The 15,363-nt window shown below is 38.8% G+C and overlaps 2 protein-coding genes across 5 annotated transcripts in view; both read right to left on the reverse strand.

Annotated features, from left to right (window-relative positions):
• Positions 1-15,363, reverse strand: part of LOC114656170 (anterior gradient protein 3-like) — a 270,125-nt gene that overhangs the window by 144,872 nt on the left and 109,890 nt on the right. The window lies entirely within an intron of this gene.
• Positions 1-15,363, reverse strand: part of LOC114643119 (tumor necrosis factor receptor superfamily member 14-like) — a 203,729-nt gene that overhangs the window by 48,059 nt on the left and 140,307 nt on the right. For all 4 annotated transcript variants that reach the window (XM_051930532.1, XM_051930533.1, XM_051930534.1 and 1 more), the window contains 2 exons: positions 13,847-13,946; positions 7,274-7,399 (listed from right to left, as the gene is read on the reverse strand). In XM_051930532.1, the coding sequence (XP_051786492.1) occupies positions 7,274-7,399; positions 13,847-13,946 (226 nt within the window). The remainder of the gene's footprint in view (positions 1-7,273; positions 7,400-13,846; positions 13,947-15,363) is intronic.

Below are 15,363 nucleotides of genomic sequence, written 5' to 3' on the forward strand. Positions count from 1 at the left end.
TAGAATGCCCAGAGGGGACTGGGAGGTCTCGTGGCCTGGAACCCCTACAGATTTTATTTTTTTCTCCAGCTTTCTGGAGTTTTTTTTTGTTTGTTTTTTCTGTCCACCCTGGCCATTGGACCTTACTCCTTTTCTATGTTAACTAATGTTGTCTTATTTTAATTTCTTATTTTGTCTTTTATTTTTCTTTTCTTCATTATGTAAAGCACTTTGAGCTACTTTTTGTATGAAAATGTGCTATATAAATAAATGTTGTTGTTGTTGTTGGCAGCGAATAACGGCTTATGAGTCAAAAAGTGTAATCTTCAAAATTTAGCTCCCTGAATAATGTGCTATTGCGGAGGTCCTCTAACACAGCAAGTGCCGTCATGGCTATCTACTTTTAAAAAAGTTTTGTTCACATATAGTGTACATATTCATTCTCACATTTTACCCACTCATCATGTACTAGCTGTGTGAAGAGAATTTGTGCTGGCTCTTTAAGAGACAAAACACCAAGAAAGAAGCAGGTCCAGACAGTGTCTCAACCTCCTACTTAAAAATCTGTGCTGATCAAGTGGCCACTGTCTTTATATGGATTTTAAACAAATCATTAGTTCTGTGTGAAATTCCCTTATTCTTCAAACAGGCCTCAATCATACCAGTCACAGAAAAATCTTATATACAGGTAGCCCCCAGGTTATGGACATCCGACCTGCGACTTACGAATGAGGATGCAGCTGCGACGCATGCGCCTCAGTAACTGCCGCTCTGTCATCTTCGGCCTGGGGATGCTGCAAACGGTGGCTGAAGGGGGGCGATTTCGCTGCTCGCGCAGTGTATTGTTCCTCGTGTGGCTCCCGGCGGCAAGCGGTGACCCGTGGTCCATAGTCACCTCGGCCACAGCTATCGCTCGTGTGCAGGACAATGGTTCGCTGCCCGCCCACTACGCCACCGCAGCTACTGCTCCTGACTGGACGCAGGCTGGAAGGAGCGGAGGGGGGCTTTTCACTGCCTGCCCAGCACACACAGCTGGTAATGCTGCAAGCGGTGACCCGGTTGTGGCTGAATGGGGCGGCAGGGGTAGCATTGTAGTGTGCCTCAGATGGCTGCCTATTGAATTGGGGTTGGGCGATTCACTACACGCCTTTGGCCGCACCGTGATCATTCTTGGTGAGCGGACACTGCAAGCAGCATACTGTAGTGGAGGTGACTGTGAGGTGGGCTGGTGATGAACCGCCCCTCGCCGCTCCCATTCATTCTCAATAGCAAGCCTGCTTGTACTGTTGCGCACATAGCAGGAAGTTGTCTCTTGTCAGTATATCAGACGTGTTGACGGGTGCCTTCCTGCTGTGATAACGTGTACAGTGCTGTGCAGAAGAGCTCATCTTAACCTTTTGTCATCACCCTTCAAGAATGTCTCTGAAACACAAATCTGATGCAAGTGCTGGTGATACAGTAAAGAAGAGAAAAACCATCACCATTGAAAATAAAGCAGAAATAATAAAAAGGTCAGAGAGAGGTGAAACTCCATCATTCATTGGCAGAGCACTTGGTTACAGTTGGTCAACAATAGCGTTTATTAAAATAATGTACCTGTTCCGACTTACATACAAATTCAATGTAAGTACAAACCTACAGTCCCTATCTCGTACGTAACCCGGGGACTGCCTGTAGTAGGTCAGAATGACTACAGACCGGTTGCTTTGACATCTGTGGTTATGAAAACCTTTGGGAGACTGGTGTTAGCTCACTTGTAGGATATCACAGATCTCTTTTTGGACCTTATTCTGTTTGCCCACTGAGCAACCAAATCATGATGATGCAGTCAATATGGGTCTGCAACCTAGGGAAATATGCAAGGATACTGTCTGTGGATTTCAGCTCAGTGTTTATCACAATCATCCCTGAATTCCTCCACTCGAAACTCACTCGGCTTTATCTCCTTCCCTGCCTCCATCTGTCAGTAGATTACCAATACCCTGACAAATAGGAAAAAGCAGGTGAATGTGGAGATATTTACCTCTAGTTCCCATTAAATCATCAGTGGTGCTCCAGAGGGATGTGTGCTGGGTGTAAGTGTTGAATGGCGAAAATAATGTCAAGATTTAGAGACACACCCCTATGCATGGCGGGCCTGCAAGTAAACTTTGCTAAGTATGCAGTGTGATGGACACGTAAATTGGTGACGGCAGACAATAAACTTTGTTAAAATGGTATCAAAAAATGCCACCTATTAGTTGTGTCTTCAGTTGTGTTTGGTGTATGCACTGAATAGTCTGTGTGGGAAGCAACCCGGACATGTCCAATAGCACACAACCCAGTGCCCCAGCACCAAGCATCCTCAGTCCAGGCCTCTGTCACAATGCCCCTCCGCCGCCTCCACTCCTCTCCTCCGAGCTACGTCCACTTCCACCCAACTCCAGCCATCGAATGGAGGGAGGCAGCCCCTTTTATGCTCAGCCGGACGTGCTCCAGGTGCCTCCCAATGAGCTCCTGCCGGCACTCCCTGGTGTGGCAGAAGTGCTGGCTGTGCACCCGGAAGCACTCTGGGTGTCCCTGGTCTTCGTCCCCCCAGCACTTCCGGGTGTGGCGGAAGTGCTGAGGGCCGGGGCTCCTCAGGCATCTGGGTGCCCCCTGGCGGTGACCACGGCCCCCTATAGGGTTGAGCTTCCATACTCCTTTCCCGCAGCCCCCATAGCCACCGGGGCGGTCACCCCCTCGTGGTCCAGAAGAGGCGTAATCCCTCTTCCGGTCCTTCCGGGCGTCCCGGCTGGGTACCACCCCCAGCTGCTTGCCACATCTGTTAGCAATAAAATACTAATAATAGTAGTAATTATAATGAATTACTTGACACCCAAGAAATCTGCACAAAGACATTTTAAAAGACAAATCATTAGAATAAATGTTCTAATCCACTTTCAAACCACGCCATACGTGGTGACTTACTCTTAAATATCTACTCAGGAACTTTTTTTCTGAGGAAAAAAGGTTAAAAAACATTTCCATTGGAAAGGCTTTGCTGTGAAACTCAAATTTCACATCTGTCATATGAGTGACTAAAACCATGTGAATTAAATAGTTAAAGCTCTATAAAAAATCCCTTGCCTGTCATAACCGCCCCTTTAAATTGGGGGAGGATCTCATTTTCATAGCCAGTATCATTATCTTAAAAAAACTCTTTTTCCTGTATATCACATACACAGTTGATCACAGCAGATTAAAACTGATCAAATGTTTTTTAAAAAAACTTGCACAAAGCATTGAATGGTAATCTTTATCGGCTGTGCCCCTTGCAAAATGAACACTGTGTAGTTAAAATGGTGCATAGTGTCTTTAATAAGCCTATCAGGCAGTCTTCTGTGGCACTTTCATATCTACTGTAACCCTCCATCCCTTCCACCAGAAAGAATATTTGTTTTTATAGCTGAGTCTTTGTTGTTGAAATGTGTACCCCCAGCTAAGCTGCTGGTAAAATGAACATCAGACAGCTAAAATTGTTCAAAATATATTTTAAAAGACTGTACAAAGTTTTCTATATCAATTTTGTAATTAATGTGCCTCTCCACACTAATTTCCACAGCTGAATGTTTCTGGTTGAAATGGTCTTCTGTTTACAAAATGTACACTGGACAGCTAACATTGAGCTAAATCTATTTAGAAAGACTCTAGGAAGTCTTTTGCCACTTTATTCTTCCACTGTGCCCTTTTGTCCTATCCACTGGAAGTAATGCTTATTTCCCTAGTTAGAGCACTTTCTGTTTTTCTGCACTCAGATCACACAGGACAGTGTGAGAAACATGTGGGGATAGTCTTACTAACAAAAGGGCCTTACTGCACAGATTTCCACAATGTTCTATATCTTGTTCAGATCATTCTTATTCTGCCTATTTCAGCAGCTCAGTGTAAATGTGGCTTTTCGGCACAGAATGGAATAAAATCTAAAGTTCAAAACCTTGGAGGATATAGTCAGGATCAGCACCGAGGGGCCATCCTGTGATCACTTTGATAATAAGCCCTGCTTCAAAACACTAGCTTTCTTCAAACAAAAGGAAAAGTAGACCATATTACACTGGATGTTCATCTGCCAATGACATTCTAATGGTAAGTGACATAGACTCAGAGATTGAGTAAAATACATGACTGTACATAGTTTAAAAGTTATAAAGACATCAGTCGAACACAAAAGCACAAGGGAAGGTTGCACTGCACTGGGGAATTAAATGAATTAGACACAAATACATGGAGGTTAGAAAGGTAATATATTAAAAGACTAGCTGTCCCCCGTGGCTCTAACCGTGTAGTAGTGAAACAGAACAAATTTTAAAAATCAATAAAAATATTTTAAAAAATTTAATAATTTGTATTGAGAAGAATTTAAACCGATAGCGTTTGTATCCGAGGGCCTCCTGATGCACAATATTTTTGGTTTTTCTATCAGGGGCGAGAATGTAACTGTGGTCTCTGCGCCCAAAATGTAAAAAGTTGGCAAGGTATCGCCGGCAAAGTGGAAGGTAGGCATGCTCCAACTTGAAACATTGCCATTGTATCTGATTGTGTTCAGCTCTGATGAGAAAGCGTCCCCTGCGAGGGGAGAAGAGCACGTGGCCGTGATATCTCTGCCAATGAGCCGGTACCCTCTAAAACACACATAGCTGTGATGTCACTCTCAAAAATGTCAAACGTTACTTTTTAACAATCTCTAGATGATAATGGTTGCTGAACAAACAGATATCGCTAGCTAAGCAGAGGCAAGGTACTCTCGAACACATGGCGAGAGGCAGAGTGACCCGAATGGACCCTGGCATGTTAGTGAGGATGGCCCCGCCCAGCTCCCTACTCCTGAGGTCCCACCTCCCCCTCCCCCTCCCCTCGGCCCGTATCCTGTCTCTTGGATTTGCGCGAATAAATTGGTGCAAAAATTCAACCGGAATGTTCAAGCAAATTATAGAAAAAAACCCGATCTAAATCTGTAGATCTCTCGTGAAAAGTAAACAGACTTACAGACAAGATGTTGGATTTTATATATTTATAGAGGTTAATATTTTATATATTTCATTATTTGGCTCTTAAGTCAAAGCTATTGGCTTCTCATTTTTTTCTTTTAGAAGCTGCTGGCTCCTTCAGGTGAATTTTTGTCTGGAGCCCTGACATCTCTCTATTATAAAAAATAAATCCTGGAAAGCAAAAGCAATGTGACGATATGTGATCTTCTCGGAAGTTCTCTGAAGACATCTAAAAGACCCGCGAGACAAAAGAAACTTGCCATGGAGCGTCTCACGGGGACCGTAAACATGAGACTTGGTGCCAAGAGATTGTCCCAGGGCCGTAGCAAAAAGGACAGCGGCTGTACAGGCTTTAAAAAGATCGAAGGGCAGTGCAACAGCAGCTCAAATCCTCCCACCCCCCCTGACAACGCGAGCAGCGTTATACGTCCTGCAAGAAAGAATTTAACCACGCTCGGGGCCAGAAATAAAGTATTGTTTTTACAACGTCACACAAGACCAGGCACTGAGCCATCATTTAAAACAAGTCCACAGACATCTAACCTAGCAGTTGTTGGATTGCTTTTGGCAGACAAGCATCATGTGCTCCCAGCTCTTAAAACAATGACATGCAACAAGCAGAAGAGGCAGCTCGCAAGCAGCAAAAAGACTTATCTCCTTAGCGTGCATTCAGCCGCCTTTTTTCATTTGGCCTTTAAAAGCTACATTTTTACTTGTGCTCCTAATACATGACACATGCATAGAATTATATTCTTCATGGATCTGCAATCATTATTAATCTCTACTCCTCTTCACTTTATTTTCTATTTTTTCTGTGGTGGCATTCAGAGACCTGATCTAAGCACTTTGCATATACCTGTGATACTCGATTGAAAGTGGACACCTCAACTATCAAAAAGACCCACTGCATCGAATCATCTAGGACGAAGCCTAAAAACAATAAGGAATTACCTAAGTTCATTTATGTTAGGAAGTATGCACAGTGGGCTAAGTGGTGTTTTAGATTAGGATCCTCTGTACATTGTTTTTTTCTTCAGCATGTCGCTCCTGGAGTTTTTTCTTTTTTTTTTGTCTTTTTGTCCTCCTTGGCTATCTGTCCCTACCGTTGGACTTATCTTTAGAGACAAACAACAATATTATATATAAGGACTTTACATTATTACTAATTATATATCTATTTTATCTAAGTGTGTATTGATTAATTTTTTTAATGTTATGCCTTTATTATTATTCTTACCTAATTTTAATGTGTTCTTCTTTTCTAGTAATTATTTTTATGACATTTAGTAACATACTATCGGCTATATCCTGTGTATGAAAATGTGCTATAGAAACAGATGTTGTTGTTGTTGACTTGAAAAAACAAATCCTTCTAGAATGTAATTCCATATGGTAAATTAATGTATATCATGATGAAAAAATAGCTCTGACTTGAAAAATATGAATTAATCTAAGTCTGAGAAGTTTTTTTTTTTTAGTTGACTTATAAATCATTTTTTGTTTGCTTACAGTTGTGGGTGGTAAGAGTGCAAACTGAAGGACATGGTGGAAGTAGCTCCTAGATTATTAGAACCTGTGTGTGTAGCATGTGAAGCACCAATGCTATTAACGTTCAAAAGTCTTTCAACATCACTGCATTAAAGTAACAAAAAACATACAGCAGTCCTTTTCCACATCCATAAATCATCCTACCACTAACACACCACTACAAAAAGACATACTAAGGTGACATTAAAAACAAACAAAAAAAATAAAAGGGACATAAAATCTAGGAAAAATTATGGATTTTATTAGTCACAATATTTTGACATGTGATAATGGTATCTGATATCTTTTTATTTAATTTACGTGGCACTTAACTTACAAAGGCACGTACAGAGGTATGTACTCCAGCAAGTGTCTTCTGGGAATTGACTTAATATTCTCTTGGCTTGAGATGAATTTTTGTATTACTACACAGCACTGCTGGCTAATTATTAAAAGGCAAGCTCACTAATATTCAAATCTGAACTCATGGTGTTCTGGACAGAGTTGTAGAACATAGTTATATTCAAATTATGTAAATATGTCTACAACTGTAAAATCTAAAACTCCCTCTAAATGTAAATTAAGTTACTGGTAACTTTAACTACTGCAAACTAGGAAAATTGTTTGCACTACATTGACATGTCACTGCAGATACAGAGTACTTGCTTGATAGTATGCTTTGTCAAAATGATGAATGAACAGAAAATTTGAAAAAATGAAAACACTGATAATAATAGTGTAGTTTCCCCACACAGACTCACCTTCATCGCAATCCCTGCATACTTCACATTCAGGTAGGCCATTTGGGTGATCAGTATAAGTTTTATCTACACAGGGGACACATACTGTACTAGAGTCTGCAGTGCAATGCTTATATACTCTGCTACCTAAAAAATAAAAAGGGAAATACATATTTAGATCAGTAAAATATCTAGTACTAACCATATATCAAAAGTTTTAATTGCCTATGTGAAAAAAGACATTTTGCACTATGGAACTACATGGAAAAGTTCAAGCACTGACTATAAAGAATTGTTTATTTAAGGAAATAGTTATTCAAATATGTTTAATGTAATACAAAACTTGATTTCAGTTTCATTATTACTGTAATGGATTTTCCCTGAACTTTTAGGTTCATTCTCTTTTAATACTAACTCTGATACAAAAAGACATAGCCAATGTTTATTGATATAATCGCTTAGTCCAGACATACGATTCAGCTGAAACAAATCACTTCTGATTGGGACTATCAATTTATTTATACATACTTTGTGAAAATCCACAATTTATTACATCAGACATAAAAAATGCAAGTCTCAAAATATTATACTTATCTCTTATGATCTCATATGATGTACAGCAGCTCAGATATTCAAAAATATAAATTGTTCTAATTTCTAAAGTCAGGCTACAGTTTTACTAATGCCTCAGCTTTGTGATGACTTCTTTCATATCTTAAAATCATCCTTTTTACAATAAAAAAGTCACATTCTTGTTTTTTGTTCCATCAACCCGTTAACACCTATTTTCTATCTCTAAATCTTCTTTTTATATATATATATATATATATATATATATATATATATATATATATATATATATATATATATATATATATATATACCTTCAATTATATCTGTGGTCAATTCATGTGTTAACACATTGAGCTAAATATTACAGGCTAAATTTCTGAAATTTGTGAAAATGTATTTAATTATAACTAAAATTAATTAATAATTTTACTGAAAATTTAGTTTCTTCTACAATTGTAGGTGAAACCAATAAATTTTTACATGCTGAACACAAATATGCATTTGTACTTTCTGTATCACATAGGATTTTCAAAGAAAACTGCAATTACGCATTTAACATTGTAACGTCTCCAGTGGCACAGGCCTACACTACAATATTGTAACGTAAGCAGCACAAGGGAAAACTAGAAAAGTTTTATCACAGATTTTCGTTTGTAGCCGCTGTCCGATGCTTCGCGTATAAGTGTCCAATAATTGCCTCCCAGCATAGATGGACTCCAGTTTCCCTGCTAGTGTTTCTCCATGTTGGCAATATCTTGGTGAAATCTTTCACCTTGTTTATAACTGATGGTGCTAAACGTTGACTGGAAAGAAGTCCAAGTGGGAATGAAGAAAATGTATGTTTAGTGACATGTTGCGGGGCGGCACGGTGGCGCAGTGGGTAGCGCTGCTGCCTCGCAGTTGAGAGATCTGGGGACCCGGGTTCACTTCCCGGGTCCTCCCTGCGTGGAGTTTGCATGTTCTCCCCGTGTCTGCGTGGGTTTCCTCTGGGCGCTCCGGTTTCCTCCCACAGTCCAAAGACATGCAGGTTAGGTGGATTGGCGATTCTAAATTGGCCCTAGTGTGTGCTTGGTGTGTGGGTGTGTTTGTGTGTGTCCTGCGGTGGGTTGGTACCCTGCCCGGGATTGGTTCCCTGCCTTGTGCCCTGTGTTGGCTGGGATTGGCTCCAGCGGACCCCCGTGACCCTGTGTTCGGATTCAGCGGGTTGGAAAATGGATGGATGGATGGATGACATGTTGCAGTTCATTGACTTGTATTCCTAGAGCAGACTTTCAACCTGTTCAACATAGTTTGGTGCCTTGTAGTTGCCCAGAAAGTTAGAAACGACATTCTTGAAGGTGGCCCATGTGACACGTTCGGCACCCTGCAGAAGGCCATCAAAGTGACTATCCATCAACATCTCTCGGATCTGTGAGGCAATGATATGTAGGCCAGACTTTGACATTGATGACAGAAAAAATTGTCACAGTGGAGTGGTTCAGGTAAATTCATTCTTTATTAATAATTAAACATAAGCAATCTCTGTATGTGGTGGGTTCCAGAATATCTCAAGCTAATGAATATAGACTTGGAGACAACTCATAACAGAGGATGAAAATTGGATACATCACAACAACCAGAATCTAAACAGCAATCAAAACTATGGAAGTAATGATTCTTCAAAAACAAGAATTTTGTGTCCAAGTTAGTGCTGGCATAATCATCACAGAACTTTTTTATGATGCTGAGAGTACAGTCCACATTGAGGCTTTAAAAAAGCTCCGTAGTCAGTTTTACTCCAATTTGATTTTTGTGGCAGTCATGCAGTCAAAAGTAGGCAGTAGAACTGTCAGCTAAGGCTGGACAATATATCAAATTTTTGATTTTTTTATTTAAAAAAATCAATATGCAAAAGTCAATATTGTGATGTTCAGCATTTTTTTAGAACTTCTACTGAATGTTTAATAAAATCTGCAAAGTCTACAGTGTTTTCTTTTTCTAAGCATATTTACTTCGACTCTGTCCACGTTGCCTTGCGGTGATGAGCCAGAACGAAAAAAGCAATGATGAGAATAGTAAGAGTTTAGAAGAGGCATGATTAGAGCTGCTGTTTTCAAATGATTTGGTTTTCCAAAAATGACAGTTCAAGCAGTACAGCATCTAAAATAAAACAAGTTACTGCATATAAAAAGGCCATCTGGGCCCTGCAATATTCTCTTCTGCCTCCTCAGTGAAACGGGTCACTGCTAAGTGAAGTTCATAAAATATTTGATGATCATACTTAACTTGCACCTAGAAAATACCCATACTTTGCCAGTGGTCAAATAACTACACTAACTGGTAATTCACATCACACCAAAAATAAGACAGTTGCACAGCATAAAAGACCTCATCCACTGCTAAACTCAGCTACTGATACATTACAGAAATAAAAGTAGCCTTCACAGTTTGTTTTTTTCTTCACTGTTTGTATATTGGTTATGAGGTAAACTGCATTACTGGTCATTTTATTTTAATTTTTAGTTTGTATTTTTGTTTTGGTACACTGTACTAATCCCTGAGGGGAAACTGTCTTTTTGCATGATCTTTGGGACTCGGAGCACAGGGTCATGTTTCACAGGTGAATTCAACTTCTTAATGACTGCATTAATGTCTTAATGTCTGTCCTGAATTGATTTGAAGTTATATTGTGTTGTCTTATCCCATTTACTATTCTATTTTATCCTTGTGCATTTACTCTAACTTGTATCTAGTTGGGGTAAGAAGCAGCAGTTACCTGCCTTTAATATTTAACTTGTACTGTATCCCAAGTTGTGCACTTCTATGATCAAACTTAAATATATGTATATAGAGTTAAAAAAAAACGTTTTCAAAAGATTAGCTAATATCTATACAATGTTTATCATGTTTATCTTTAGTTTAACTTTGTAAAAAGCATTAATTCACAATTTTAAACACAGTATATATGCCAGTGTTTGGGATATGGCATTTCTTCTTGTTTCATGAGCATTGTGTACCTCTGTTGATGCAATGCAAATTATTATACTACAGGTTCTGTTAATTGTTACATTTGTTTTATAATTTTGTTTAAAGAACTGGCTCATAACATTTTACTGTTTAACTTGAGCTGTCAAAAGCACTTTATTGTATTTTACTCATTTGGTATAGATTAACTGATCTGTTTCACTATTTATTTTAGACCACACTCATAAATAGATGTCACCCACCTAAAGAACTGGATTTTCTTATTTTTAGAAAATAGGCAAAAAAGGATCAGATACACTGTCCCTCTCTGTGCTCTTTTCTATGACTCTCTGACCAGACCAGAGAACCATTACAAATGATGCAGATCATAAACAAATCTGTAAAATATACACATGTACGACAATCTGTGATATTTGTGGTAATGAAACATGAGCTTGGTCTTTCCTTATTTCAAAAAGTGAAACAGAGAGACAGGCAGACATGTTTACTGACTGGCAGACACAGATGCCAGCAATGCAGGCAATGCATACTTTGAAACTCTCAAATAAGTAGAGCAGATGTAAAACAAAAATGGTTGGAAAAATATGTTGCTATTTGAGATGTTTCATTGAGGCAAAGCTATTCAAGAAAACTGTTAAATAAAAAACAGGAGTTTTCTTTGCTAATATTTCATATAATCATTGTTAGAAAACTACCAGGTTTTGATCTGTGTGTGTAATTACATGTCAATATGGTGCTGATCTTGAATCTTTAAGGTGTTTTGAGAACATGTCAAGATATACAGAATATCACATTTTAGTAAAAAATAATTGCAGTTACAAATTAAGTCCATATTGCCTAGCCCAAAAACCAGCCTCTCCATTCTATCTTAAAACAGTTACTCTGCTCACATTGCATGGACTGCAAAGGTTGCCTTCTGAAATTACAGACTCAAAGAGCTGCTACAACCATCTTCCTGTGTGGTCACCATGTGTTCCACAATCTGAAAGGTTACCTCTGAATGACAAGATGTGCCTTGGATAAAGATGTCAAACCAAATCCAGAAGTCTGGTCGCAGAAGACTGACAAAATGTTTGCAGTAATTTGTGGCACAGAAACCTATGTGAACATTATAACAAGTGCATTAGTGTTCAAATGAATTAACCTGAAAAATACAACTCACTTGGATTTTTACTGTTTAATAGGCCAGAATAAATACTTTTGATCATCTGTGCCAAAGCCACAATAAACTATAATTTTGGTGAAAAAATCGTGAATTCCTTGTTTAATTTTTATTAATTAATGATGTGTTAATTTTTTAATTTTCTGATCATTTATATTTTTTCTGAACTGTAGCTGTGATATCTTTCACTTGGATGTTATAGATTGCATTGAGTAAGTAAAGCTGGAAATAATTTCGTTTGCGTGTTTTCATTTAAGGCTGTAAAGCAAAAACAATGAATGAGTTGGAGACATCATGAAGAGTTGGGGCAGCCACCCATATATTATTTTCTCGGCTGCAAAAGTTGGTTTTTATAGTAGCACGAACTGCCTGGATCAGTGTCCAAAACAGAACTGCTGGTATTGAGGCAATATGGCAGTTTTAACAGTCCGGAAGGGAAATGACGTCATTGGTGCAGGAACTGGGAGTGGCGTCCTCGTTCCTGGAAGTGACGTCATCATTGGGGCCAGAAACAGACAGGATTTCCCAGGAAAGGTCTGCAAGGGACTGAGGGAGATAGTCAGTACACTCCGTCGCACCCTGGTCTGGCGTAGAATTACTATTGTTTAGGCCCTTCAGCTGTTTCCCTTGCGCACGTGTGTGACAATATACTGTATATATGTATAGTGTCGCCTGAGTCACTGTCTTGCACCCCAAAACACGAGGTTGAGTCTCAATATATTCAGCAAAACCTGCTTTATTCAACTTGAAACAAGAACAGCAGGGTTATTTATTGCAGCGGGAACTACCACTCTCCTATACACAAACACAGCAAGTGGGCATAGTCGGGACCAGGTCAGTTGCCAGTTATACTGTTCCATACATTTATAATTTCCCATGCATCACCAATCAGCGACAGGAGCTTATTGCGCGATCTTTATCAGCTCGTAGTTGTTTCCATGGCGCTATGCTGCTGTGCTGGAAACCTGTGGTTACAATTATTTTTAAGTGAAGAGGTAATTCAGTTTTAAAATGTAAACATCCAGAGTCAAATGCTAAAACAAGGCAGATGTGAAAACAAAATCCAGGTAAAGGAGGTAAGGAAAAATATGAGATACACAAATAGACACACCAGACACATAACATAAATAGGAGGGGAGTTCAAACAGTAAATTTGAACAATTTGAAAATTATGCAGTAACTGCAATGGATAGAAACTGATGCAATACAATATGTTTGTGATGTTTTACGGGTGGGCGGCACGGTGGCGCAGTGGGTAGCGCTGCTGCCTCGCAGTTGGGAGATCTGGGGACCCGGGTTCGCATCCCGGGTCCTCCCTGCGTGGAGTTTGCATGTTCTCCCCGTGTCTGCGTGGGTTTCCTCCGGGCGCTCCGGTTTCCTCCCACAGTCCAAAGACATGCAGGTTAGGTGGATTGGCGATTCTAAATTGGCCCTAGTGTGTGCTTGGTGTGTGGGTGTGTTTGTGTGTGTCCTGCGGTGGGTTGGCACCCTGCCCGGGATTGTTTCCTGCCTTGTGCCCTGTGTTGGCTGGGATTGGCTCCAGCAGACCCCCGTGACCCTGTGTTCAGATTCAGCGGGTTGGAAAATGGATGGATGGATGTTTTACGGGTAGTTTGAACACACACAGCACAGTGCTCATCTGTTAGACTACTTAAAGCCAAGATCAAATGAACATGGACCCTTTACTGCAGGACTGCACCATTGCTGAACAAGGTGCCATAGTGAGATTTCTTTAGGCAGCAGGAGTGCAACCTGCTGAAACTCTTCAAAGAATGTTCAAAGCCTGGGTACCTTAATGTCTACTTACTTAGTAATCCATGTATTTTACTTGTTAAGTATTTAAAAATGTAAAGCAAGATTCTCAAAAAACAAAGTTTCATTTAAAACTAAAATACCTGCTGAACACATTGGGCAACATTCTCCTTGTATAAGATATTCAGCTGGCTCACAAGCAAAAGCTTTCTTGATGAATGACTGCAACATTATCAACATTTTCTGAAATAAAAATGGCACATTTAGATTAAGTTATTAAAGCGACAAAAATATACATTACCAGCTAAGGTTATCAGGCTACACTAAGTATCTGTTGTAATAAAGTTACTTAATATCTGCTTGTTACGAGAATTCTTCTAAAACTAAAACTAGAAAATTTGAAAAAATTCATGAATATTAAAAAAACAAGTTAACTGTTTTTACTTAAAGTAAAATTCTCCTTGTTTATAGTTTTATATACTGTAGAGGTAAGTAAATAGTTGTTTTTAAGTAACTACAGGTGAAACCAATAACATTCTGCTGCCAACTGACTTAGTAGATACATGGTATATTTGGCAAAATATGGCAAACGACTTATATAAAAAAACAGCTGCAAATGATTATAAAATTAATATAGTCACAAATTATGTGATTCGAATATCAAAAAGATAAAAAGTAAATGCTTCAATTACATCAGTAAGACAGCATCTTCAATGCATTCAGCAAAGAGATAAGTGGTTTCATTTACAAATGCTTGATGCCCGTTTTTCATGTCAGTTCAAGTTTTAAAACTCCTCACAACTAGACAGTAGCCACCATCAGCAATAATTAGATATTTCTTTTGTTATGTGCAAAATCTTTTAGTTTTTAAAGCCTTATAAAATCAACTAGGAATAGAAAACATTTTAATAGCATTTATTTCTATATTTTTATGCTTTTAACCTTTTATTTGGAAACAAAACATAACAGAACGCAACACAATCAAACAAATGACAATAACATAGCAAGTACAATAATGTGCTTTCCAAAAGAATTTTAAAAAATCAGCATCCACCCAACACAGAAAGAAATGCAAAGAGAGAACCCCTTCTAAAACAGTTCTTTGTATATGATAAAACAGCAATTGGAATGAAAAAAATTACAATAAAAAACTTAAGCACAGGCATAGAATGTTTACTTCAGAACTACAATAATGAGCTTTTGCCAAGTTCTAAAAAAGTTTTGAACAGAATCTTCTAAAGAAAGGTTGATTTTTTCCCCAATTAAACTTGTAACATCTCTTTCCCACAGATTTGTGGAAGGTGGATTAGGATTCTTCCAGATGAGCAAAATAAGACTTTGTGAAAACAGATTGGTACAGAATATTACAACCAATTTTTCATAGCAGATTTAACTTATGCATTACTCAAGTGTTAGGAGTGATTTTAGAAAAAATTCTGAAACAAGCTGAAATTTCTCATATTCAAAGAGTTTTCATGATATACTTAAATGTTACTGGGAGCAGCAAGATAAACTTACTGCAGCTCTTATAAGCCCACGGATGTAAGAACAAGTACCTGAGACATCAATACCGCATTTCCACAATGAAAGGCTGCGGCTTATACATTAATTTTACAAAATTCGTATTGGGTGAGGCTTGCTTAAATGGGGCGGCCTATTT

The sequence above is a fragment of the Erpetoichthys calabaricus genome, chromosome 8 (assembly GCF_900747795.2).
Source record: "Erpetoichthys calabaricus chromosome 8, fErpCal1.3, whole genome shotgun sequence".
In the NCBI taxonomy this organism is placed as follows: Eukaryota; Metazoa; Chordata; class Cladistia; order Polypteriformes; family Polypteridae; genus Erpetoichthys; species Erpetoichthys calabaricus.